Source organism: Arvicanthis niloticus, chromosome 29 (assembly GCF_011762505.2).
Source record: "Arvicanthis niloticus isolate mArvNil1 chromosome 29, mArvNil1.pat.X, whole genome shotgun sequence".
Lineage (NCBI taxonomy): Eukaryota > Metazoa > Chordata > Mammalia > Rodentia > Muridae > Arvicanthis > Arvicanthis niloticus.
This window is the reverse complement of record NC_133437.1, coordinates 22,277,626-22,304,150: the sequence shown is the minus strand read 5'-3', so window position 1 is coordinate 22,304,150 and position 26,525 is coordinate 22,277,626. Positions and strand designations below refer to the sequence as shown.

At 43.6% G+C, this 26,525-nt stretch overlaps 1 protein-coding gene across 3 annotated transcripts in view; it reads left to right on the top strand.

Moving 5' to 3' along the window:
• The window catches only part of Arhgef28 (Rho guanine nucleotide exchange factor 28), a 282,901-nt gene that overhangs the window by 124,064 nt on the left and 132,312 nt on the right, over positions 1–26,525 (top strand). For 2 of the 3 annotated variants that reach the window (XM_076927245.1, XM_076927246.1), the window contains exons 5-7: positions 11,770–11,953; positions 14,535–14,715; positions 19,662–19,728. In XM_076927245.1, coding sequence (XP_076783360.1) covers positions 11,770–11,953; positions 14,535–14,715; positions 19,662–19,728 — 432 coding nt within the window. Of the gene's footprint in view, positions 1–11,769; positions 11,954–14,258; positions 14,429–14,534; positions 14,716–19,661; positions 19,729–26,525 lie in introns of those variants that run through there. The other variant, XM_076927247.1, reaches the window with a different exon arrangement.

Sequence of the window (26,525 nt, the reverse complement as noted above, 5' to 3'; positions counted from 1 at the left end):
CCAAGCCTGTTTTAAGTTCTCAAGGAATAGGATTTCTGGCAGTCAAGAATCAATACAGAATCGAATTCCTTAAAGAAGAGAACTTTGTCCTATTCAGATGGATTTGTTTTGCAGTTTAAGTTGATATCTCTTATTGAGCACATTTTCTTTTTTAGAGACTGTGCCTTCAAGAGGAAGAAGCGTCACAAAGTCTTCTTTAAAAATTATCTTCCTGGCGAGAGACATGGTTCAGGGGTTAAGAGCACTGGCTGTTCTTGCAGAAGACTTGAGCTCAGTTCCCAGCTCTCACATGGTGTCTCACAACTATCTGTAAAATTCCAGGGTATCTGATGCCCTCTTCTGACCTCCACAGGCACCAGGCACACAAATGGTGCACAAACATATATGTGGGCAAACTCTCATACATGTAAAATAAATATTTTAGAAACTCTGTTTCTAAATATCTGGAAGAGAGACCCATATCTTTATTCTCATATCTGGGAAATAGATCATAAGGTTGAATTTGGGTCACTTTCTCTTCTAATTATAAATTTCAGGAATAAAGGAGTGTAAGTTGGAGCTTTTATTTTTGAACACCCTACCCTGGTGTGCTTCCCACAGAACCCAAGTCCTGGGAGGCTTTGAAGTTTACCTGCGTTGGCCAAGCTCCATTCTTGTCCCACTTGCTCTCGAACTCTCCTGAACACATAGGATGCTCATGACAGATTTTGATTACACACAAGCAACTAGAATTGAACTTGAAAATGACAGCAGCCGAGGAATCACTTATGGTTACTTTTAAGTGGAAAAAAGGTGAAAAGTTTCAATGTTCTTACATCTCTTAATAGGATTTGAATGGTGGTGACTGTTCTTGAGATGTTTTATTAAATAAAAAATGACACCTGAGTTTTAATACTACCAGTCTCTGATGGCTAAAAGCACAGTGGCTGAAAGTGAGTGGGGAGATGGGAAAGTGGATGGAGCAGAGGGTTTGATTCCCAGCACCCACATGGCAGCTTACAACTGTAACTCCAGTCTAAGGGAATCTGGTGCCCTCTTCTGGTTTCAGTGGGCATCAGACACACACAGTGCTGCACAGACAGACATACAGGGCAAAACTTCATACAAATAAAATAAAACAAATCTTTAAAAATGTTTAAAAAAAATAACAACTACCAGAGTCTTCTGTTATCCCACCCTCCTACACTTCTACATACCAGTGCTCCCTGCCCACTCCCTCAGCTACAGTTGCTTTGATTTGTCCTGTGTGTGCATATGTGTGCATCCATGTACATTTGTGTGTGTGCATTTGTGTGTGTGCATATATGTATGTGTGCATGTGCACCCACTCCTCACAGCTACAGTTGCTTTGATTTGTCCTCTGTGTTTGTGTTTGCTAGTGTGTGTGCATGTGTATGTGCATGTGTATATGTGTGCGCATGCATGTGTGCATGTGTATGTGTGTGTGCATGCATGTGTGTATGTGCATGTGTGAGTGTGTGTTGTAAAAGCCTGAGACTGGGGCATCAGCCTGGATCCTAGGATCTGTACAGCTCAATTCCTTTTGCTATGTCCTTATCAATTTTTTGGTTTCCTAAGTGGTCTACCTTTTCATGTCCTCTTTTAAGACACCTATTTTTGGCTTTTTTCTTGTTTTACAGATTATTTTTCTCTGTAATTCTTGCTTTCTGAAATTTATAGTAGGAAGAGCATAAATAATATCTAAATCCACCTCTGATTCTTTAGTAATGGAGTTTTGTTTTGTATAAATCTGTTTCTACTCAGAATGTTAGTCGTTATTATCTTTTTATTGTTGGCTTTAATATAGTTTCCTTCGTAAGTAACTGCAGTTGAGGCCACTTTAAACTTTAGCATTGTGGGAGGGATAACAGCTAAGAATGAGCATAAACTTTTGTAGAAAGAGAAGGGGTCTCAGTTCTTGATGCTCTCCTTGCTTCCTGAGTGACCTTGATCCAGTGGGCAATACATCAGACCTATTAACATCCTTATCACAGGTACCTCAGGGGCATGAGATAAATGTGGCTGTAGTGGCTCATTTTAAAATAAAAACTTTGTTGAAATTATATTCTACATTTTACAAAACTTGGCCATTTATACATAGTTGTATGAGTTTTCAAAATTTCTACTTCTTTCTTAGGGATTGATTTTTTTTTTGGTTTATAAACAATATTTTTATTAATTTGTTGAAAATTTCATGCCAAGTATTTTGATCATATTCATGCTTCCCCTTGTCTTCCTCCTTACCCATTCTACCTACTTCATGCCCTTTTGGGGGGGGAGGGGGGCTCACCAAATCCAATTTGTGCTATTCAAATACTCCTGGGTGTATAGTCATCTGATGGACTGTGGTTGACCTAACAGAGGGGCATACCCTTAAAACAAACAAACAAACAAACAAACAAAACTGACTCTAAGTAGCCACCTGTAGGCACCTGTAGGCATAAAGTTTTTGCAACCTACTTTTAATAAGGGTTCAACCTCTCCTCTAGCCCACCGCCCGTAGAGGTAGTGGAATAAGAAGTGAAGCCGTTCAGCGATAGTTCTTTGGGAGTGAGCTTGGTCTTCTTTGGCAGCAGTTCAGTCCCATAGCAAATACCAAACACGACTTAGCAGCGGCAGATCAGTCCTCTAGGCAGACACCAGGCACGAACCAGCAGCTACAGTCCAGTCCTTTCAGCAGGCAGATAACAGGCAGCTGTAGTACAATCCTGAAGAAACTGCCAGGCTTGACCACCAGCCTGAGGCAAGACCACAGAAGTGTCAAGCTGCCACGGGAGCCTCCCAAGCAGTTCTTGGGTGGCTGTCTCTCAGTGACTGCGTTAGCACGAGTTGAGCTCAACAGCGCTATGTAAGGTGAGCCAATACATGCGTGTCATTATCGAAGAACAGCAAGGCGGAGCAAAGCAAACCAATGCCCAGTGCTCCTCTCCCACTGTCTGTGGGGTCATATTTATACTCCTTCAGCAAGCCCTCTTTTAGGTGTCTATGAAACAACTATGTTCAAACATCCGTTCACTCATGTCTGCTTCAGAAAAACAATCTTTCTCGTGTGTTTGCTTTAGCAAGATGCCCTTATGCCTGTGTGCCCCAGCAAAACAACATTTGACAGAACTAACTTTCTAAAGAACTAGAAGTTTCTACTTGAACTACCAGTTGTCAACTGTTCTTCAGAAAGATGAGGCCTCACGCCTACCTCCCCCTTTGCATCCTGGGTTGTTTTTTTTTTCCTTGAGCTTGTACAGGTCTGGTCAATGCTGTCACCACATAATGTTCATATGTGCATCTACCCTGCTCTGTCCAGAAAAATACTGTGTCATTGGAATCATCCACCATCTCTGATTTGTAAAATCTTTCTGCCCCCTCTTTGGCAATAATCCTTACATCTTGGGAGGAAGAGGCTATGACGTCTGTGTTTCTATTGAAGCTGCTTTCCAACCTGCTTAGCCTCACTCTACGTACCCAGCCCTTTGATACCAACTTCCTGTTTGGTCAATTCTGCTTCCCTTCTTTCTCTCACCCCTCACTGGAACTGCCCTTGCCGATTGTGACCGTGACACTGAATGAATTGGATAAAAATCTCTAAATGATGCTGTAGTTCATTTCCCAATACTTTATCATTTCTTAGCCTGGGACCAGGGACCTGAGGCTCTGATGTCTAGTACCAGGAAAATGAATAGAGCCCGTGCAGTTGTAGATTATTGGCTAATTTCCTGCTTGTACTTGAATTGAAGTAACTACTGCTGACTTCAAATGGCCAGTTGCAAGATAAATCCACTCTTTTCCTGCTTGTCAGTCACACAGTAAAAGCTGCAATGCATTTTTTTTTTTTTTGAGTCCTACAAAAAGCAAGGTCCCTAAAGGCCAACAAGGCATGCATCTGAGGGTTCCACTGCTCTGTAGCATGAGGGAAGAACAAAAGCTGCAAGCAAGCTCCCTGTGAATAGAAGGTGAACTTGAAGAAACATTAGTCAACGAGAGAAAAATGGATTGCATAGTCTGGAAAGAAAGTCTGGGATAATTGGTGCTCTTGACACCTAATGACAGCCTGCTGCCCCAGCCAGGGGATTGCAGATAATTTGTCTTAATGGCTCATGTCGAGCACTGCACTGATACAATTACAGGGTGTCCTAAGCCAGAGATGGTTCCCTTCAATTATGCTTTTAAATGGTAACCAGAGCAAAACTGTTTTCAAACACGCTACACATCTATTTAACAGTGACAGTAGACTGCGACTTCTTACATTAGGTTCTCGGGAACCCTGGTTTGTATGTTATTTCTGACATTCTGAGGTAGTAAGCTGGGTCAGTATCATTTTCCCTTATACAGACCAGGCAATTCACCAGAGCTGGAGCTCCAGAAGTGTCCACATCCAGGTCGTGAGCCCTTCATTCACTGCCCTTTGCACTGTGTATGGTTGCGTCTGGATTCTCATTGCCTGTGCTGTGTATTTCAGTTTGGAATGTCTCAAGATGTAAAAGCCAAAATGAAGTCTTCATCTTGGAGGTCTAGTAGACTTTCTAGTGTTTCAACTATTTAGCTCTAGTTCCAGAAGCTAAAATATGGCCAGATCCATCTAAGCTGTAGACATACAGGGCAGACACACAGGGACGATGGTTTGTGATAGGTGTTTTTTGAGATTCTTTCCAGTTAGCTATGTTTACAATCTGAGTGTCTCAAATGTACCTGATGCAGAATGAAGCCTCAGGCAAGCATCTCCTGGCACTGTGTTAATGATTCTCCATGTCTCCTTTTTGACCTCAGGATCTAGCTATGGCTGTCACGTTGGTCAGCTGTTCTTTATGATGCTCTGTATCTCTCTTTACAGGGATTCTCTTTCCCTTAGATTCACCATCATTCCGCCTTCTGTATTGAAGGCTGGTTGTATATTTATACCACTGGAGCCCTGAGCAGATGGAAGATGCTGTACTGTATAGCCCATTGTCTTAGTTTCCCTGACAACCTTGCATACATACATCTCAGAGCCTGTGTGTGTGCTGTCCATGACAACCTTTTCTCTTATTTTCCTCTTGGTTCTGTACATTTTGCTCTTTGTATTTGGCATTTTATAAACATTCCGAGTCATGATACCTTGTAGGTTGGGCAAACAGATAAGTTTTCTTGTTGGCTGCATGGTTTTCTTATTTCCTCATACAGTCTTTGCGTCTAGGACTTAGGAGTCTAGTTCACCGGACAATGACTTTATAGTCAGGCTTTATCTTATTCTGAACACAAATGGCTGTGTACTGTTCACAGGGAGGGGCCATGTCCCTCCCACACTTGGGTTTGGCACACAGAAAGATTCTTATTTCATATTTTTCCGCTGCATAACTTGGGAGCACAAGTTGAGACCTGCATGATTGTGTGACTTGGGAAATTGGAGTAGAACTTGTTTTAATGAATTGGATTTATGTGAATGAAAAGCCACTGGTCTTCAAAAACTTACTATGCTGAATACATTTCTATGGTGGCTTCCCTCAGGAGTTGTAAAGCATTACTAAGTCCAGTCCTGAATGTACTTGTGTTTTAAAAGGTTTTAGGAGTATCACTTGCTTCTAGATTTTTAACCTCGTCCAGTGTTAGTTTTAATCTTTTGCTAAGTGGTTAAACCATTTCCTGGCTTAGTAGTTAGCACTTAGAGTGAAAAAGAGCTTGTGAAACTCAGAGAGCTTTAGTCACTTTTGTCCTTTGGAAACATTCTTCTTAGCTGATCACAGTTCTTTAGAGCAGATTGGGAAAACTGCTCTAGAAGGCAGGCAGACCTTAGGGATGTATTTTAATAAACACTCACTGACTTCAAGAGGTGGAACCCCAACTCTGGTTTTGTGTTAGAGTCGCTAGGAAATGTGGCTGCTCACGCCTTTCTTCAGATGTCCTGATTTAATTGTGGTGGGGAGAGCCTTGAGGGTTCACCTGTTTTTAGAAATTCTGTTCTCTAGGGGTGTGTGTGTGTGTGGTGTTGAGTGTTGTAACTAATTTTTGAAATTGATTGATTGATTGATTGATTGATTAGTGCACCTGGATGTGCTACAGTGCATGTGTGGAGGTCACAGGAACTTACAAGAGATGATTCTCTCCTTTCACCATGGAGATCCCGAGGACACAATTATTCACCAGGCCTTATCCCTGCCCTTGTAATCCAATTTTTATTGTTATAATACTATTATATAACTATTTTCCTTTTTTATTTCCATGACAGAATAGCATGACCAAGGCAACTTTGAAAAGAAAGAGTTTAATCGGGCTTACAGTTACAGAAGATTAGAGTCCATGATTGCAAAACAGAGGCACAGAGGCAGGAAACAGCTGAGAGCTCACATCTCAATTCTTGAGTAGGGAGCGCTAACTAAAAATGGCATCAGTCATTTGAAAGTCTGCCCCCAGTGACATACTTCCTCCAGGAAGGCCACACCCACCACTAATCCTCCCCAAACAGCCATCCAGTGAATTTGTCGTGGGATGTAAGATACAAGTTTCTTTACTAGGTAATGTAAGGTGTCCCAAAGTGTTTAAAGTGATGCAGTGACAATGAGGGCCAGAGTCTTGCTTAACTGACTATGTTTTAAATACTTTCATTAGCATATACTAATTACACGAAGCAATTTGGCTTTATTTACTATGATGTTATTTACATTGTGTACTTTACACACATCTACACTGTATTTTGAAGAATTTGGTTTGGTTTGCCCATGTCCTGAAATTTCCAGTAAGGCTGAATTAAAAACCATGGACGACATTACTTGGTGGACACTGGCATAATATTTAGGGTTGTGACATGGTAACTACTTACAACATTTACCAAGATTTAGATACAATGAGAGAGAGAGAGAGAGACAGAGAGAGTGAGCGACACACAGAGAGACAGAGGGAGCACAGAAAGCTGGAACTGTGAAGTCTGTCGAGGAAAGGAGCCTAAGCTTGGGTGGGTGTTGACAGAGTCAGATGGTAGAGGTTAGCACCGTTAAGGAGAAGCCCTGAACTTTGCCTTGGGACAATAGGAAAGATGTCTTGAAGAGAATAGGGAAGAAAGTCCAGGACTGCTTACAGGGATATTCCCAGGATTGCCTTTTAAGACACAGAGAGGAGGCCACAAAGAAGCTGAGGTGAACTTACGACAGTTAATTTCAGTTGTCAACTCAAGTGGATTAAGAAACACCTGAGTATTAGTAGTGAGAGATGTCTTTGGGTACATCTGAAGAGTGCTAATTAAGGAGACAAGATCTGCTCTGAACACAGGGGTCCTCATTCTGATGGGTGGGGGGAAAGGAGAAAGCCATCTGAACACCAACATTTGCCCCCTCTTGCTTCTTCATTGTGAACACAATGCACCCAGCCACTCCATGTGCCCATCACCACACCTTCCCATCAAGAAGGACTGTATCTTCTCAACCTTGTGCCAAAGTCCATCTTCCCTCCTGGGGGTGGATGCTTGTCACGGCAATGAGCCTGGATGAGTCCGGTCCTTTATTCGAAGAACCCGATGCTCCACAGAGTGAGGCCTTTGTGTAGCTTTGCTCACTGTTCCGGGCAGATGGGCCCTCACCGCTCTGATGCGGGAGTAGTTTATTGAAAGTCACAGGCTGTTCAGTTTCTCTCTGTGTCTGGGTGATTGTGTTCCCAAGGTGGCAGAAGTCATACCTTTTCATGTGCCCCATCAGAGCAATTATTAGTAATTCTGTCTGAGCCGGGTTACTTCAGATACCGTCTAATACTAACTAAGCAAACACCGAGAGACATTTATTTGGTTCTTTTTTTTTTTTCTTTTGTTCATTTTAATTAAACAGCCCTACCTCTGCCAGACTGTATAACCCCTTTCCACAGCCTGTTTTCTTGGCTGCTGTTAAGAAATCTGAACCTTCTAACAAGCAGAATTATTTATATATGTCACGTTGCTTCCTCTCGCAAGCTGTTTGTCTTCTTCTCCGTACTGAATTTTATACTGCGCAAGTGTGTTCTCCCTTCAACATTCCGGCAATTTTATGTGCTTTCTTTAACCATCAGAAGAGTCTTCCCTGCACTCTCTTCTTCTTCTTCCTGAAGTGGAGAAGTTCTGAGGCTAGGGGAGAGGGAACAGTGAATTGCATGATTCTTACTGTTGTTTCCCATTCCAGCTTGGGAAGGGGGACTCCTCCTCCTCCCCTCACACATAGAGAGTAGGTGCCTAGGACTAGTCTTATGGGCTTAGGAGGAAGCAAGGCTCTTCTTACTCAGCTGAATATAGTCAATGGTACCCCAGTTTTAGAACAGTACAGTCGACAATAAGAAATACCACTTACACAGCTGATACCTTTACCAACGCTACTATTTTAACACCATGGCTTTAGGTATTTGCTCTCTCAGTTGTGTTTTCCATAGAAGAAAATTGCAACCTATACAAACATGGGACAATTTCCACCATGTTCCACCATCAATCAATCCATGATGTCAAAGTTCAATTCACTGTGGCTGCTGCATGTCTTGTGCTAATAGGCTGTCCTTCATTAGCCTGTGTGTGTGTGTGTGTCCATGCGCGCACACATGTGAGCATGGTGTGCAGGTGTGTGTTTGTTTTGTTACCTGATCTTTACAAGTTTCTTCCTGGTTATTATTTAAAACAGGAAAAATAAGTACAGACGTTGTCAAACTTGTCCTACTGGGAATCTGTTCACAGTGAAAGCCATAATATTTTAGTCAAAAAAGCTTCATGGTCATAACTTCAAGGATAAAAGAAAGATCAGTTCTTTCATGCTTAGTGTCTATGAGGCATTAGGCTGAGTTTCCAGCATGTGAATAGGAAAAGCCAACACATCTTGTGATTTTCATAAGGACAAGACAAAGCCTGTCAAACAAATGTGTGGGAACTGTGTATAGCCAGGCTACAGGTCTGGTTTTAGATGGTTTGGTATTTGGGCTGTTATTTCACTGTGGAGGGGGATCTGTGCTATGTCACATGACAAATGACAGAGCAATTATGCAGGGGACTTGGTGGTGCTTTACTGTACCAAGGACCCGGGTATGGGTCCTTGTGGGGAGCCAACAGAAGGTGGCTATCATCCTTGCAGCCATCTTGAGCCATATACCCTGACAAGAGACTTGTTTACAACAGCCTACAACAGCTGAGCACACTCTGATAACATCTTGTTTTAGATACCCAGGATCTTCCCTTGGGTGTGTGAGACCTAAAGGTGTGAGACTTAAAGGTGTGATTTAGAGACAAGACTCAAAGGCTGACTTAGAAGTGAGACATATAAAAGGGAGAGGCAGACAGAAGACAGACACTTGGACTAGGAACTTGGAACTGGGAAAGAGACTAGCAACTTGGAACTAGGACAAGGACTTGATAATTATTACAGCTCAATCAGGATTAGGACCTGAGACTTGGTACTAGGAACTAGGGACTTGGAGAGAAGAAGAGAGACTGAAGAATAAACGGGATTGAATCACACTGTCTAGTCTCCATTCTTCGAGTCCATCCTCTCTCTCTTGCTGAACCCCAACTCGCGGACTAGAGCAGCTTGGGGCAGTGCCGGCTCTAACAACTTAGCCCCCAAGGCTTTTGGCAGTGTGGGTTTCAACATTGATAGAGCGGTCCCTGGCATTTTGGCCCCCAAAATGCGTGGGGCAGAGCAGTCCTCGACAGGTCCTTATCTTTTTAAAGTATAAAGCCCCATAGTCACTGAGGTGGATATAGAGAGAGAGCAAGATAGACTTATGAAAATGCAAACTGAGGACTTTTATTTTGTCTTCACGCACAGCAGGATATTGCATCTGTTGTGTTGGGTTCTGTGTTTTCTGAGAAGACAAAGCTGTGCTTACTGCTGTCATAGTAAGCCGGGTAGCCCTGCTACAAACCCTTAGTGGCTTCAGGGGCTGCGGGTGGCAAGACACAAATTGTCTGAGAAATTGAAATCTTGGTTTAATAAAGAGCTTTTATTGCGGAGGAAGCAGGGTTAGTGATGGTGGGGGCGAATGGCAGGTTTGGTGGGGGCTTCCTTAAGAGTCTGCAAGGATTGTGATAGTTTCAAATGATATTTAGGGCTTCTCTGTACTGTCTGCTGGTGGTTCCTGCTGAAGGGTTGATGAGTCTCTCGGAAAATTTCCACAGTAAACAATCACTGGTCTGCTTGGGCAGGAGTCTCTGGCAATAGTGAGGTTATGTTAATGAAGATGGAGGAACAATAAGATCATGGTTTTGTGGACAGTGAGCTGTGTGGGAAGCTGGCATTTTTGTTCTTAATGTCCCAGTTGTATGTGGGAGGACACAGTTTCTGTAGTGAGAGTCCATGCAGGAGCTGTATGAGACAGAACTGAGAGCAGTGCGTATTCCATAGAGCAGCCTAGTCAAAGACAAAACACCAATACTGAAGGGATTCACCATCCATCTGTAATATCGTCTCATCTGCAAATGCTTAGCAAGTGTGCCGGGCACTGTGATGCTCAAGGAATCCCACAGGACAGAAGGCAAGGTCCCTAACCTGCTAGGCCTTTCATTTCATTGTCTATAGTCAGTATCATTACTTATTAGACCCCCACTGTGTGCTACTTATCACAACAGATCTGTAGTGACCAGCTTTTCATGTTCAGACTGTTAGAAAAGATGTCTTTAAAATGTGATGAGGCATATGGATTTCTTGAACCTGACATGTATGTAATGGTATGTATGTATGTATGTATGTATATGTATGTATGTATGTATGTATGTATGTATGTATGTATGTGTATGTATTTAGTCTGTATCTTGCTGTGTTGCCCAGGTCAGTCACAAACTCCTGGGCACAATGATTCTCCAGCCTCTCGTCCTAAGTGCTAGGATTCTAGGCATGGGCCACCACAGCCAGCTTGGGTCTAGCTATTTAATGTAAAAATGTTTGTATAGTTTACATATTTATAATATTGTCTATCATGAACTACCTATGTCCTAGGTACTGGGCTATTACACTAGGAAAGCAGGTGTATAAATACTTTACAAATTACATATCAAGTAAACACACATACACAATTGAATCGTCAAACAGCTAATCACGTTTAAATTCTGTACATACTTAATGGCTTTTTGTATCACTAGCTACTGTTAAGAAGGAAAATCACCAAGGGCCTGTCAGCCTCTACAGCAAGAGTCAGGAAATGATCATAACACACAGCAGTAAATACTTCAGAGGGAGTCAGCAGGAGGCTGCCAAGGATCGCTGGTTAGGGGCATCTGCAAAGGCCCATGATTCACTGCAGCGTAGCACCAGGGTGCCATTGGCAGTGTGATGTCTCCAGGGGATCTAAATGCTGGGCAAAAGCAACATTATGAGACTGGGGACTGGCCATAGTCACAAGTGCTCTGGGCTTAAGAAACTGCCTCTGTCACAGCCTCTCACAAGGGATGAATGGTGCAAACAGAGGTTTCTTTGTGTTCTTAGCCTCGGTAGCCTGCCATGTCTGTGTGGTGGATCTTCTTCATGGATACCTTAGAAGTTGATGAGTGTATTTCCAAAGGATGATCTTTCCTGAGAGCCTGTGTCCTTGGGTGATGTTCCTGCAGCCTTAGTGACAGAGAGCAGCAAGGTGCAGCCCAGTGGACAGAAGAGCCTGTACTAGTCATGGTGATCTAGCTCTCATGCTCCCTGGCTCTGTGTCCTCCCAGGACCTCTCTCCATTTGTAGAGCGTGAAGTCAAGATGTGTTGTTTTTGGTTCCTTCCAGCTCTGAGCTTCTGTTATACCAAGCACATCATCTCTTTAGGAACAATGTACAAAACAAACTTAATAACTAGAGGAACTAACATGGCCCTTCTCCTTTTCTTCAGTGTCTCTACACAGAGAGTCTCTCCTGCACCTGGCCGTGAGATGGGCCCTGCCTAAGCTATTCCACTTCCTCTTGTGTCTCCCTGGAGGAGTCAAGGCCTTGGAGCTACCAAATGAAGAGGCCACCACTCCATTAGACTTAGCTTTGCATGGTGGACACTCCACGCTGGTGGAAGACATCACAAAGTGAGTTCACTTGCTTCATAGTGTCTCTCTTAGTCCATGTGTAGATAAAGCCTGCCAAGCATTACAGGGAAATGGAGATAACAAAAGCATCTGCTAATGTTATCTTATGTTTTTTACAGCTAGCTTTCTTGTAAACAGTATATATGTATGTATAGGTAGTACATAAGCAGATACCTTTGTTGGGAGTTCTTTGTGACACAGAGATGGGAGACAATGAAAAACAGGATTGGCCAAACAGTGACCTACACTGCCTTTTGGGTTTTATCTTCAACATTATTTCCTAAGCAAAAGTTCCGAGTTACGTCCTTTTATGATTATGATTAATTTTAGTAACAATCACAATTTATAATTACACAGATTCTTCTGAATCATTTGAGAGATGGGACTGCTTCTGCTTTCGTTACAGGACTATTTCTAATCCAATGTCAAGGTCATCATTTTCATTGTCAGAATAACAGGCAAACCCTATGGGTTAGTCACTAGGGTTCAGTGAAGTAGTGTAAGGGAGACAGTCTGTTAGCTATGAAGTTGTCTGTGTGGGTTATGTTCTCAACACTCCTAGTGAATGACCAGTGGATTATGTACTCAAATGAACAGTTATTCTAAATTATTCTGAAAGGAGTCATACATAGTGATTGCCTTGGTATCACATGGTAAAATACAACTTATAAATAAAATAGGATCATTGGAAATTATAACATAAAGTTTAAATATTGTTAGAATATTATTACATGGTGTGTCTTAGTGGGATGACTTTTCTTGTTTGGTTCATATAACTCAATGTAATTAATTTGATGCAATTAATTAATGGTAATTTGATGCTGTTAGGCAGAAAGCATAAGTAGCCATTAGGCAGAAACCAGAACTTTCTCTCTCTCTCCTCCCCTGCCTTATTTGATCAAATAGTCATTAACCAAGGGACAAATCTCTCCGGAGGGAATTGTTCTTTCCTTTACATATGAACACAACCCTGTTTTCTTGGCTACAAAGGACAAGGCAAGAACATGTCCTCTGGCTGAGTGACAGCATCTGGTGCAGTGTTATCCCCTGAAGGGGGGACTCCTTCATCTGCTGGTTGCTTTGTACCACCTTCCGGTTCCAACCCTAGAGGATACTACATGTTTTAAATTTTACATGTTTAATAGACCCATTCATAGGTGGGATTAAACGTAGACTTGATTCTGATTATAGGATATAGGATCATATCACAGAGTGTTTGTGTTCTAAATTAACCACAGCTATACTTCTGCCCAGGCTCACGGTTCATTCACTTCAGTGGCTTGTTGTCATGAGGACTTGTTTGCTGGAAGATCCTGTAATTACTGTAAAGACCTTGTCTTTGAGTATAACTGCTCTTTATGGATCACTTACTGTCACTCCATTTGATGGAGATAGGTCAGCTTAGAGGCTCCTTGATTTTAAACGGAGCCTGTGGACCTATTTTAGGTCAAAAATATCCCAAATTGCATTTACTATAAACACACCCCAATGCATTCACTATGCCTAGCCTCCTATATATCACTGGGCAACATGGTCCACTGTGAGAGATCAGATTTTAGCCTCACAGCCGTGTAGCTGACTGCCAGATGATGCTTCCACCACTGCCCAGCAGCCTGAGAGAGTAATATATGCCTTGTATACGTATCTCTCCAGCCTGGGCTCAATCAAGATCTAAAACCTGAAAGTAACATTGCTAATGAATTTATGTATCTTCTAGAACGTTGTAGCAGTGACAAAGTAGAAACCAAGCCACTATGAGTTACAGGCTCGTTAATTTATTTCCATAGAGCAAATATTCATTCGCAAAATAAGATGGTGCCAAGAGTAAGTGGTAGAGCTGGTTCTCTGAAGGGAGGAATCTGCAGACAGTAGGTTGGGATGTGGCCACGAGATGAACATGGATGCTATCACCTGAGGCATCCTTACTGTTATTGCGTGATCTTATAAGCCGTGTTTATTTACTGCCCTAATTCCAGCCATCGAGAAGGTGTCTAGCTAACACAGCTGTTCTTAGCCAGTCAAGACAGATGAGAAAATAAGCTGATATTCAAGAATTTAGTTTGGGTATACTGTTTCATTGTTAATGACCTAGATGGCCTAATCAAATTTATGCACATTTTAATTTGCATGAGGACGAGATTTAGCACAGTGGTACCAGGATGTTAGGAATATACCAGTTGTTTATCACATCCAAACCTCACCATACTCCCTGGAGATTCTTTCTGTTTTCCATTATAATCACCTAACAAACTATTGGTTGCCAGCTAATTTGTTTTCCATGAGCTCAGTTAAAGGGAGAGGCATCTTTTCTGATTAAAGGGAGAGTGAAATAGTGAGGTGAATTTCCGTGGTTAAAAATCAGGATGGTTTTATGGGGACCCTTGAAACATACATTCTTTTTTAAAACACCACTAAATGGAAAAACAAAGATGACTTGATCTGGATCAGCTTCCAAGAGCTTGTACAATTGAGTGTGTAAGTGACTTCTAAGGATCATTTTCCATTTGGATTTTTAATGTTGGGGCAGGATGGGGGATGGGTTCTGCGAAGCTGTGTGGATTTTGACCCCGTTCTGTTTCAGTTTTCAGGGTAGCCACTCCCCAGGCTTCTCCCGACTGCGTCTTAACGAAAATGCCACTCTGCAGTTCGTTCATTCATCAGAAATATTGACTCTGACTGTTAACCACACGGCTGAGCATCTGTTGGAAGCTGATATCAAACTCTTCAGGAAATATTTCTGGGACAGGGCCCTTCTTGTTAAGGTTTGTATCATTATCCCAGTACTCAATGGTACCTGTTCCTTTAGTAACTGAGGAGTCTGCGCATTGATTTAGTTGATGCTTGGTAGCTAACACTTTGTTTTCCTAATGAAAACTTGAGGACATGGAGTTAGAGCCTGGGTTGGATCAGTGGAATGAAGACCAGCATAGATTTAGGCAAACAGAGCCAGTGGTCATACTCAGAACCAGTGGTCATACTCAGAACCAATGGTCATACTCAGAACCAGTGGTCATACTCAGAACCAGTGGTCATACTCAGAACCAGTGGTCATACTCAGAACCAGTGGTCATACTCAGAACCAGTGGTCATACTCAGAACCAGTGGTCATACTCAGAACCAGTGGTCATACTCAGAACCAGTGGTCATACTCAGAACCAGTGGTCATACTCAGAACCAGTGGTCATACTCAGAACCAGTGGTCATACTCAGAACCAGTGGTCATACTCAGAACCAGTAGTCATACTCAGAACCAGTGGTCATACTCAGAACCAGTGGTCATACTCAGAACCAGTGGTCATACTCAGAACCAGTGGTCATACTCAGAACCAATGGTCATACTCAGAACCAGTGGTCATACTCAGAACCAGTGGTCATACTCAGAACCAATGGTCATACTCAGAACCAATGGTCATACTCAGAACCAATGGTCATACTCAGAACCAGTGGTCATACTCAGAACCAATGGTCATACTCAGAACCAATGGTCATACTCAGAACCAATGGTCATACTCAGAACCAGTGGTCATACTCAGAACCAGTGGTCATACTCAGAACCAGTGGTCATACTCAGAACCAGTGGTCATACTCAGAACCAGTGGTCATACTCAGAACCAGTGGTCATACTCAGAACCAGTGGTCATACTCAGAACCAGTGGTCATACTCAGAACCAGTGGTCATACTCAGAACCAGAGGTCATACTCAGAACCAGTGGTCATACTCAGAACCAGTGGTCATACTCAGAACCAGTGGTCATACTCAGAACCAGTGGTCATACTCAGAACCAGTGGTCATACTCAGAACCAGTGGTCATACTCAGAACCAATGGTCCATAGATTTTTATTTCTCTAGTGTTTATTTTGTTGGTTTTACTTTCTGAGACAAGGTCTTGCTGTGCAGCCCAGGCTAACCTTGAACTTGCAATCTTTACATATTTGTACTTGAACTGCAAGCATATGCCTCTATACCAGGCTCCCACAAGTGAATTCTAATATTCTAATATTGTAAATTCTTTTTGTACTTATTGACGGTATTCTAATTCTTACACAAAACAGTCAATAGCGTCTACTGCTGGGCTTTCTTATGACTTAGGTGATTTAAACTTCTGTCTTGTTTGTGTACGAAAAGGACCGGTGAGAATGTAGTCCCTCCATAAAGAGGCTTACCCCTCTCTGCCATAGCCATGACACGAGATTAGAAGGTTATTACAGCATGCCCATCTCAGGATGAAAACACTTCATCTCTCTTAGTAGCTCCTAAACTCCTAAGAAATATAAAGATTATTTACTTTTTTTTTGTTTGTATTGAGCAAACTTGTTTTGAATGAAACTTGTTCGGTCTAGTGCCCAGTGTTCAGTGGCCCTCAGACTCACTGTCTAGACCCTGTGTCCTCCTGTGTGTCAAGCATCTGCTTAGTGAGACACAGTTTTCCTCTGTTGTACAGCTTTTCAAAGTTTCAAACATCAACTCAGAGAAAGAGACCACAGTTTATCATAGCCTTTGGTCTCTTTGTATATGTTATATAATCAAACCACAAATACAATTTAAATGTTTGTATGTCAAGTAAATATTATCAGTATATCCTATGTGGAATTTTATTTAATTGAAATGAAACATATTCTTCAGAGTCTGATCTGACTCCCATTGAGTTGTAGGAAATTTTGTGTGCAATTTTCTGACATGTAGTATTGTATTTAGTATATACATTTCTCATTTCATTTTAGTTGTTAAGTGAATGATACTAAAACCTCCAGCCACTCATGAGTCCCCACCAGGCAGATGCTGGGCACATATTCTCAAGAGGAGTCTGTCCTCAGAAACCCCAGAGATAGAGCCTGGCAACGTGTATAGCCCTGGGAGAGCTGTGCAGAGGACAGTGTGGCACACGGTGACGAAACTAGGAAGAATAGGACAAGCTCTGTGTGCAGCAAACACACCGTGCATCTGCGTCCTTCCAGAATCCTTTAGCCAGATTTGTTGATATTGCACACATTTAAGATACTGACTTTAGGGAAGGCATGGGATGAATAAAATGAAATGCTATTATTATGTATTATATGGGAATCTACAGTAATCACAGCAAGAGAGCTGAATAACCAACCACTTTCTGAAGTTTTCATTTTGTGAAAAAAAAAAAAAAAAAAAAAAAGAACCAGTTAAGAGCTAGGTGTGGTGGCTCACTCCTATAATCCTGTAATCCTATTGCGTGGGAAGCTAAGGCAGGAGGATTGCCATGAATTTGAGGTCATCCTGTGTCTTAATAAATAAACAAAAAAATAAATCAATTACAATAAAATGACCTTTTGGTCCAAATGCCCTCACTTTCTCTATCCTTCTTGCTTTGAGGGATGTGGCTGGGTGGTAAATGGGGGGGACCAGAAGGTCAGCATCCCTTTTGACATCCAAAGTCATTCACTCCAACTGACATGACAAATGATTCTATATGTTCTTGAATTTAAAATTGGTCATGCTATAACATGCGTGATTATATGTTATTGGAAGTATAAGCAAAAGGCAGATCGGTTTTAAGAAAGCATTTATTATTTTTACTTTCTGTGTATGCATGTTTTGCCTATGTGTATGTATATATACACTGTATATGTGCTTGGTACCCATGGAATCAGAAGCCAGTATTGGATTTCGTGGAGCTAGACTTAAGGGTGGTTGTGAGTTGCCATGTGGTTTCTGGGAACCAAACTCTAGTCATCCTCAGTAGCAGCAAGTGCTCTTAACCTCTGAGTTATATCTCTATTTGGAATGTCTGTACCACACTTAGACAACTGTGGAAAATAAGTATTAATTACATATGGAATATGCATGCAGTATATTCATGCTAAACCAGGAGTGGTGACTTATAATTCTGTAATTCTAGTACTCCAGGTGCTAAGACAGGAAGATTACATGTTTTAGGCCAGCATGGGCTACATACTCAGATCCTGTTTCAAATCACAGGAAGGAAAGAGAGGGAGGAGGAAGGGAAAAGAAAAAGAACTCAAGCTTCATTGGATCTGTACTGAAATCTGTTTTTGTATGACCATGGTCTGAGCAGCTGCTCTGTGTACATGGAAACACAATCATACTCTGTCCCCTCAAGGAGACATGTTCATTCTAGGTGGTCTGGGCATGTCTCAGTCACCTACAGCTCTCTCTAGAGGTTAATCAGGACTTGACCTTATCAAGTCCTGAGCTTGTCTCTCAGCACCTTCAGAAGCCACACTTGGTCAGAGCTGTTACTGTTTCATGTTTTCACTCTGTTGTAAAGTTGCTGGTGACAATACCATGACAATGTGCAGTAAAGACTTGTTTTAGCTACTGTTCTATTGCTGTAAAGAGACATCATGACCAAGGCAATTTATAAAAGAAAGCAGCTAATTGGGGGCTTGCTTATAGTTTCAGAGAGCGAGTCCATGACCATTATGGTGGGGAGCATAGCTCTGGAACAGAAGCTAAGAGCTTACGTCTGATCCACAGGCATGAGACAGAGAGATAGAGAGAGGGAGAGGGAGAGAGACTCACACATGCCCCCAACACTGAAAAGAACATCCATTAGTTGGTGAGTTATAAACACAACCACCTCGAGCAGCCTGAAGGAGAGAGTCACCTTGGAGTTCTACTGCAAGAAGAGGTTTCTCTCATCAATTAGGAGTTTCTTGCAGACAATCTGATTAAGACGATTCTTCAACTAAGATGCCCTCTTCCCAGGTGACTCTAGGCTGTATCAAGTTGATAATAAAATTGAACTGAGGCTGTATCAAGTTGATAATAAAATTGAACACTTCCATAGTAATACCCATTGTAGACTTAGTCTAGTCCTTTCCTAATGTGTGGGTCCCAGAAGAGGGAAAAACATGTCTTATACGGGGACACTGACAGGGGTAGCCCATGGTGGCTGCCTAGACACATAGTGCCCACTGCCCTTTGTGGTGTTGTATGTTGGGTACGCACTCTGACCTTAGGATTCTCTGAGATCGTCAGTAAATGAGGCATCCCATTCACCAGCCTAATAGAATGCCTGGTAGGATTCAGCAACTATGTTAGTTGTGTGACTTTTTTTCCACCCAGGGAGGCTGAAGGTTTATTGCAGAACCTGTGCTGATACCATTTTTGGCCACTTAGCAGTTCAGCACATTAACATATCATTCTATATTTCTTCCTATTTTCCACGGGCCAAGGGACTCTCAAAAGGAAATCATTACGGTCACAAGAGGGAAGCTTTTTCCTGTGGCCTTGAGAGGGCTTAGCAACTTGGATCCAGCCAGGGACAGCCTGTGCTAGCCTGCATACATTTTGATCTGCAGTCACTCTGTGTATGCCCTGACTGTGGTCCTGTCTCCTCATCTGGTCCTCTCCTATCACATGCGTATGATGTGGGATATAGAATCCTCCAGTATGACAGGTGCACACACACCCAGTTCTCCCTTTTTGTCTCAAGATCCTGTCTGTGCTGGTTCAGACATGGCACTTCTGAAAAACTTGTGGTTATAAACTGCAGAAAAAGCAAGGGTTTGTGGCAGGGTTTTTGCCCCTGACCAGCTCCCTTTGTCCTCCTGGGACACTGGCTGTGAGTTCCTCTCTCAGGGCTTACCCCTCTCCCCCCACGTGCCTCTTTGTCAGCTCTCCCAGTTCTAAGCTCTGTGATGCTTTTATCTTTCTTTTACATACCTGGAGCCCAAAATGGTTTTCAACAATTTCCCCCACTTTATCTTGTAGGCTCTTGAGCAAGAAGCCAAGACAGAGAGAGCAACCATGCCTTCTGGAGCTACAGAAACTGAAGAAGGTATGTCTGTTTCTACCTTATGTAAGGAACCCAGAAAATGCAGGGTTATAACCAGTCTGTCAGTGTGTGCAGCAAAGAGCATAGCAGGAAATATGAAGTGTAGAGGCAAGATCTGGGGCGTGGGGTATATGCACTGTACCCGATTTTGTTTGCTTCTTACTCAGCCAGCATTTACGTGGTGCCATTGCTGGCCCTGGACCAGGTGCTTGTGGTCCAGATCTTCAGAGCTGTCTCAGCACAGCCTTTACTGGTGTCTCCCAAATGCCCCTGGTTTCCTCCTTCCAAAGTTAGCTTTGTTCACACTTTGAGACAAGCCTCTGCTCAGTCAAGCTTTGTATAACTCCTCCCATGGGCTTGGATGCTTCCAAAGGCACAAAAGCGTCTTTGTTGTCACAAGGAGTAGACAGTATTGCTATCATTTAGAGATGAGGTGTGATGCATCAGGGGTGTTTACCAGGGTCCAGAATGGTCCTGAAAACCTTGGTCCTACAGAACTTATACCAAGGTTGAATGCAGTTCTGCTAATGGTGGGGGTCCTACTGCGAGATGATTTTATAACACCATGTTATTATTCTACTCCACATAAGGCACAAGGAATCAGTCAGCCACGCTTTTCCAGAGTGCTCAGCTTGCCAGCAGGAGTACCATTTGCTCCTAATTCTATTCAGCATGTCTGGGCGTTTTTTTTTTGGGGGGGGGGGAGGGGGTTGATATAAAAGCTTTACTGTAGTTCACACATTTTCCCTATACAAATTATTCCCATAGTAAGTCAAATACTAAGCATGTTTTTATTGTAGGAAGCATTCTTGGCTTTTTGCATATTATTGTGCTTCTTGTGTGAAATAGAATCTTAACTTCACTCTAAATCCAGGCGCTACACAAATCTAATCATCGTGTACACAGGGGGCCATTGGGTCCTTTGTTTTTGTAGTATAAGTGTTTATTGGGGTGGGCTGCGGAGTAGGGAGGCCAGTCCTTCTTGGCCGAGGTCTTCCTCATGGCTGCTAGCACACAGCTCATCTCCTACCCCTTCCCCTTGGTGTGGATGTGCGTGCCCACCCTCTTCTTGATGAACTTGAGCATGCTTGTCCTCGCACGCCTCCACAGCACATTGTTCAGAGGGCAGGAAAAGCCAGGCACCTCCCGCCCCACTGGGAATTGATGTGCTTGGTGAGGTGTTTGCCTCACCTGATGTTCTCCTTCCGCATGTGGCCCTTGTTGAGGCGCATGGCCATGAGGTAATGCGGGGCCATACCCGCTGCTTCCCAGTGGCACAGGAAAACACTGTCAATGTGAAAGTACAAATGATATTATTCTCAGTTTCCTTTTGCTATATGTCTTAGCTAGGGTGTTATATTGACATCTTTATTTTGAAATTATGTGTAGATATAAATAAATATCCATGTGTCTGTGGCGTTGAATTAATTACCTATTTGATTTGGGGATAATGATGGGACTTCATGAAGTATCAGAGGATATGAAGAATGCCAGTCTCATGGGGTGGAGATGCTGGAGTCAGGGACAGAGGCAGCCAGATCCTTGTTTCTCTGCCATGAGTGTTAACAGCTGGTTAGTACTTTGAGTCTGCATTTAATTAGCAGCCCAGGGTAGCTGCATTCCAAGTATTTGACAGCTAGTGTAAAATTAGGTCCTTTGCCTCTGCGTTGGCTGAAAAGAAGCCTCGGAGAAAGAGTATTTATGAGGAGTTGTTGGGGTCTGTGTGTCATCCACGCACACTACACCTGCTCCTGGGTTAAGCCTGAGCAACTGAGATTCCTGCCCCTGCTGCTTCCTGGGGCTGGAGTTGCCTCCGCTGTGTTCTGTGACTACTGCTGCTCTGCCTGCCCAAGGAAGTAGTCTAGGTAATGTTATGTTTTTCTCTTTGAAGATCATATAAGAAACTTCTTTCTGGTCTTATCAGGAACGCTGGCTCCCTCTAAGCACTTGGCCCATTTTTTTTTTTTTTTTTTTTTCTGCTGTAACCGTAGCTGATCAGGTTTCTTACTTCCCTGATAGACATACTTGGAGGAAAGTTTCTGACCTGCCAGCTCTGAGTGCTCGCCACATCTTTCAATCACCTCGATTTCTTACGATCCACCCCCTTTTAAGAGTCAACCTCTGAAGTTTTATAGGGATTATGTCGTCTCATGCATCTTTCTTCCCTTATTGTCCACCTTCAAACTACTTGAGAATAAAAATGAAGTCTAAATAAACACTAGAGTTTGGGGTTCCGGAGCCGAGGGGACTGGCATTTGTGGCTGGACAGGAAAACAAGCTCTCTGGCCGAGTAAGACAAGCGCTCCATTTGCAAAACTTGCCCCAAGCATGTTGTAGCCCATGGCAGTGGCAGAATCAAGGCAGGCTTCATGGAAGATTTGACCCCAGATGTGGGATCTAAAGGAGAGAAGGGAATACCAGATACTGGAGATGAATGGGATAGAATATAGGTCATTTTCTCATCTGCACACCCATGTGTGGTAGTAGAAATACCAGGAACACAGGCTTGAGGGCAGCCAGATTGGCAGGGATTTTAGAAAAGCCAGGGGAGGGGGCTGTAACTTTTCCCAGAGAATTCTGGGAGCTGCCAAACGGAAGCCAGGGGACTGGCCAGAGGGCTTCGGAAGGGCTATAACTTGGTGAGGGGTGAGTTAGGGATAGATGAATGTTGTCTAGGGCAACGAGGGGCTAAAAGAGTATTGTCTTGGGTGAGGTGGGAATAGATGAATGTTGTGGGGAAAGAGATGAGTGTTGTGGGAAGGAAAAACAGGCCTGGGGTGTGTGTCTGGGTGGGCTAGAAGGCAGGACTATGACACACAATGTACTCAGTTTAAACAGGATGAGTTTGATGGACCTATGGGGCAACCAAGTGAACAGGACTAAAGGTACCAAACCCAAAGAGTTTGGCAAGCGCCCCAAGTTTGCTAGATCTACATAACTAAAAGGCAGATGCTGTAGATTTTCTAGACAATGCATTGAAGGAACGTTAGCAGTTGTTTGCATCTTCCAGCAGAGGGCAGTGTTTGACTAACGTGAAGGTACTTGGGTTTCTTCCTCTCCAGTGCCCACCAAGACTCAACTGGAAGAAAGGGCATCCTGAAGATAAAAGTGTTCTCTTTTATTTCCTCTTAATGCTAAACTGAACATCTCTGCGTGCATTAGAGACTAGACAGATTGTGCTGCTCTCCTCCTGCTGTGGTAATAATCAGGGTGGAGACTTTAAACTGGCGTCTGAAGCTGTCGTAGAGTGAAGAACTATAATAACTTTAGCCTGGAATTAAATTTGCCGTCTTTGTGCATGTGATAAATGATTTCATTATTATTATTATTATTATTATTATTATTATTTTATTATTATTATTGTGAACCAATTGTGGCTTTATGATTTCTTGAGTGTTATTGTGTCTGAAGAATAATTTGGGAAGTTATTCTGAACAAATTAAATGGCCCTGTCTAGTCACTGTTCTATTGCTGTGAAGAGACACCATGACCAAGGCAACTCTTATCAAAGAAAGCATTGTAACTGGGAGCTTGGTTACAGCTTCAGAGGGTTAGTCCATGAAGGTGTGGAGCATGGTGGTACCCAGCGTACCTGAGAGCTACATGCTGATCTATGGGGGGTAAGGGAGAGAGAAGGGAGGGAGGGAGGGAGGGAGAGAGAGGAGAGAGAGGAGAGAAGAGAGAGAGAGAGAGAGAGAGAGAGATCTGGGCCTGACATGGGCTTTGAACACTACAAATCCCACAGCCAACCCCAGTGACACCTCCTCCAAGAAGGCCACACATTCAAATCCTTCTAATCCTTTCAAAGAGTTCTACTTCCTGGTGACTAAGCATTCAAATACGGCAGCCTCTGGGGGCCATTTTCATTCAAACCATCACAGGCCCCAGACCACTAAAAAAGAAATAAGCTTCATTTTCTCACTTGCCTTCTTAGTCTTACTCTTACTGTTCTCTTACTCTTTGGATTTTTCTTTTGTTTTATTTTCCTAATTCCCTGAGAGAAGGTCTCAGGTAGACCAGGCTGAACTTAAACTTATTTATTTATTTATTTTAATAGCTTCTCCCTTTAGTATTGACCTCCAGAGTTTCCTTCACAAGGAAACGGGGAATGAGGATTGGAACATGTGTTGCAACAGGGCAAAAAACATTTCTTTTGGAGCTGGGCAGGCTTAGTTGTTGGCCTATGTGGATCTGATGGGAGGCCAAGAACCCAACACAAGACACTGCCTGAGCATGGGTCCCGTGGCTTCTCTCCTTGCATAGTCTGTAACTGTGCGTTTTGTGCCTACTCTGTACTTTGCACTATTGTAGGCCTGAAGATTCAGGAGTGACCAAAAGCAAGCGATGAGAGCCCAGCTCTGATCTTTATTCTCAGTAATTTCCTCCAGCATTTCTGAGGACTTGCTGTATGCCAGGCCCTGTTTTAGGCATTGAGCATGTCGGTGTGAACTGGAGAAAGTTGTGTGTGCTCATGGAGCATATACACTCGTGGTCATGGGGAAGGGACATTTCTAAGTGTTAAGAGTTGACTTTTCTCTGTGATTAGTAGCTCGACAGAGATTTGACTTAAATAGCACATCTTGTTCAGGCAGCCAGAAGTCAGTCAGTTATCCATCAGTTTTCCCTTTGCACTGCAATATCCCAGCCACTCCCAGACAAGAGAATCTATTTATTGCTTGTTCACGCGGCTAGTCTAGAATCTTCTCTGGTGTTTGTGTGATGGAAAAAGTGTAACATCAGGATCATTGCCTGGAAATGGTAATCTCAAGTTTTTGTCCCTGGGAAATTTGTGGCTTACATGCTCAGACTCGTTCTGGCTGCCAGGCAGCAAGCAGACAGCCCAGGACTCAGCCCTGCCATGAACTGGCTTTTTAGCATTATGAAAGCTACTCAGCCCTGTTTGCCTTTCTGGCAATGGTGGAGGGTGGAGGGGAGTGAAGGCGGGGCACTTTGCTCAACATCTCGTATAGTTGTGGCCTAGGGCCTGGTGCCTGGTTCTAAGTGTAGGTTAAGTAGCTGCAGCCTATACCAAAGTGTAAGTGGGGATTTAAGTATATATTATGAGATACCAGGGCATGCCATGTGTGTGCCAGCGATTGGAAGTGAGTGGATTCTGCTCGAATGTGAGGCATGTACTTTGTGGAGGAACAAGTGGGCTGGTCTCCATGTTTGAGTGTTCCCTGTGAGTCAGTGTTGGTAGAGCCAGAGGGTTGTTATCCACACAGAGTTTTCTCCCTAAGATGTTTTATTTTAAATATTGTAACTTGGGGCTTTTTAGAATGGTTGCATGCGGTACAAGTGTATCAAGATGTGAGTCCTTTAAGCTGGGACAGCCGGGAGATGAGATGTTGGGGGCAAAGAGTGTCTATCACCAAGGAAGCTGTTTTTTGAGATGACAACTCAGTCGGAGATACAACCACCTCCTCCCCTAGTTTGGAGTATCTAAGCCCTGATGAGTGTCAGTCACTAAGAAGTTAGGGAAGCTGAGTAGTGAAATGGGGCAGGGGCAGGGGCAGGGGCAGGGGCAGGGGCAGGGGCAGGGGCAGGGGCAGGGGCAGGGGCAGGGGCAGGGGCAGGGGCAGGGGCAGGGGCAGGGGCAGGGGCAGGGGCAGGGGCAGGGGCAGGGGCAGGGGCAGGGGCAGGGGCAGGGGCAGGGGCAGGGGCAGGGGCAGGGGCAGGGGCAGGGGCAGGGGCAGGGGCAGGGGCAGGGGCAGGGGCAGGGGCAGGGGCAGGGGCAGGGGCAGGGGCAGGGGCAGGGGCAGGGGCAGGGGCAGGGGCAGGGGCAGGGGCAGGGGCAGGGGCAGGGGCAGGGGCAGGGGCAGGGGCAGGGGCAGGGGCAGGGGCAGGGGCAGGGGCAGGGGCAGGGGCAGGGATCAGGGATCAGGGATCAGGGATCAGGGATCAGGGATCAGGGATCAGGGATCTTTGTGAGCTTGAGGCCAGCCTGATCTACAGACTCAGGGTTATACAGAGAAAGTGTGTCCTGAAAATTTTTTTTAAAAAGAAAAGAAAAGAAAAAAGAAGAGAAGAAGGGGGAAGGGGAGGAGGAAGAGGAGTAAGAGGAGTAAGAGGAGGAAGAAGATGAGGAGAGGGAGGAGGGGAAGGAGGAAGAGGAGGAGGAGAGTCGAAAAATGGTTGCTGGAGGCTGAGAAGAGGGGAGGTTGGGGAGAGGATGGAGATATTATGGGGAATTTGGATGACAAGTGCCAACATCCCGACATGTAAAAGGAACATACCGTTCTGTAGCACAGCAGGGTGACTCTAGTTTATAACACCTTAGATATTTTAAGGACTAGAACAGAGGCATTTATAGGCTCTGAAATCTAAGGCATGGTGGAAATACACATTTCTCTGATACATTGTATACATATAAATAGTATAAGCCTGTGTCAATGAAGATAATTTGTTAGTTCCCTGATAATTTGTTAGTTCATACAATTTGTTTTGATTATATTCACCCCACCTCCCCAACTCTTCTCAGATTTAACCCCTCTCTACCCTTCCAACTTTGTGCCCTATTTTTTTTTAATCCTTCAAGACTAGTCTGTTCTGCCCAATTATTCTTGGGTTTGTAGTCTTTCACTTGAGTGTGATCAACTAACCAGGGTCTATATTCGTTAAGAAAACTCTCTCTCTCTCTCTCTCTCTCTCTCTCTCTCTCTCTCTCTGTGTGTGTGTGTGTGTGTGTGTGTGTTTGTGTGTGTGTTTGTGTGTGTGTGTTTGTGTGTGTGTGTCTGTCTGTCTGTCTGTCTGTCTCTCCCTCCCAGCCTAGCACCTAACAATCGCCAATAGCTCCACAG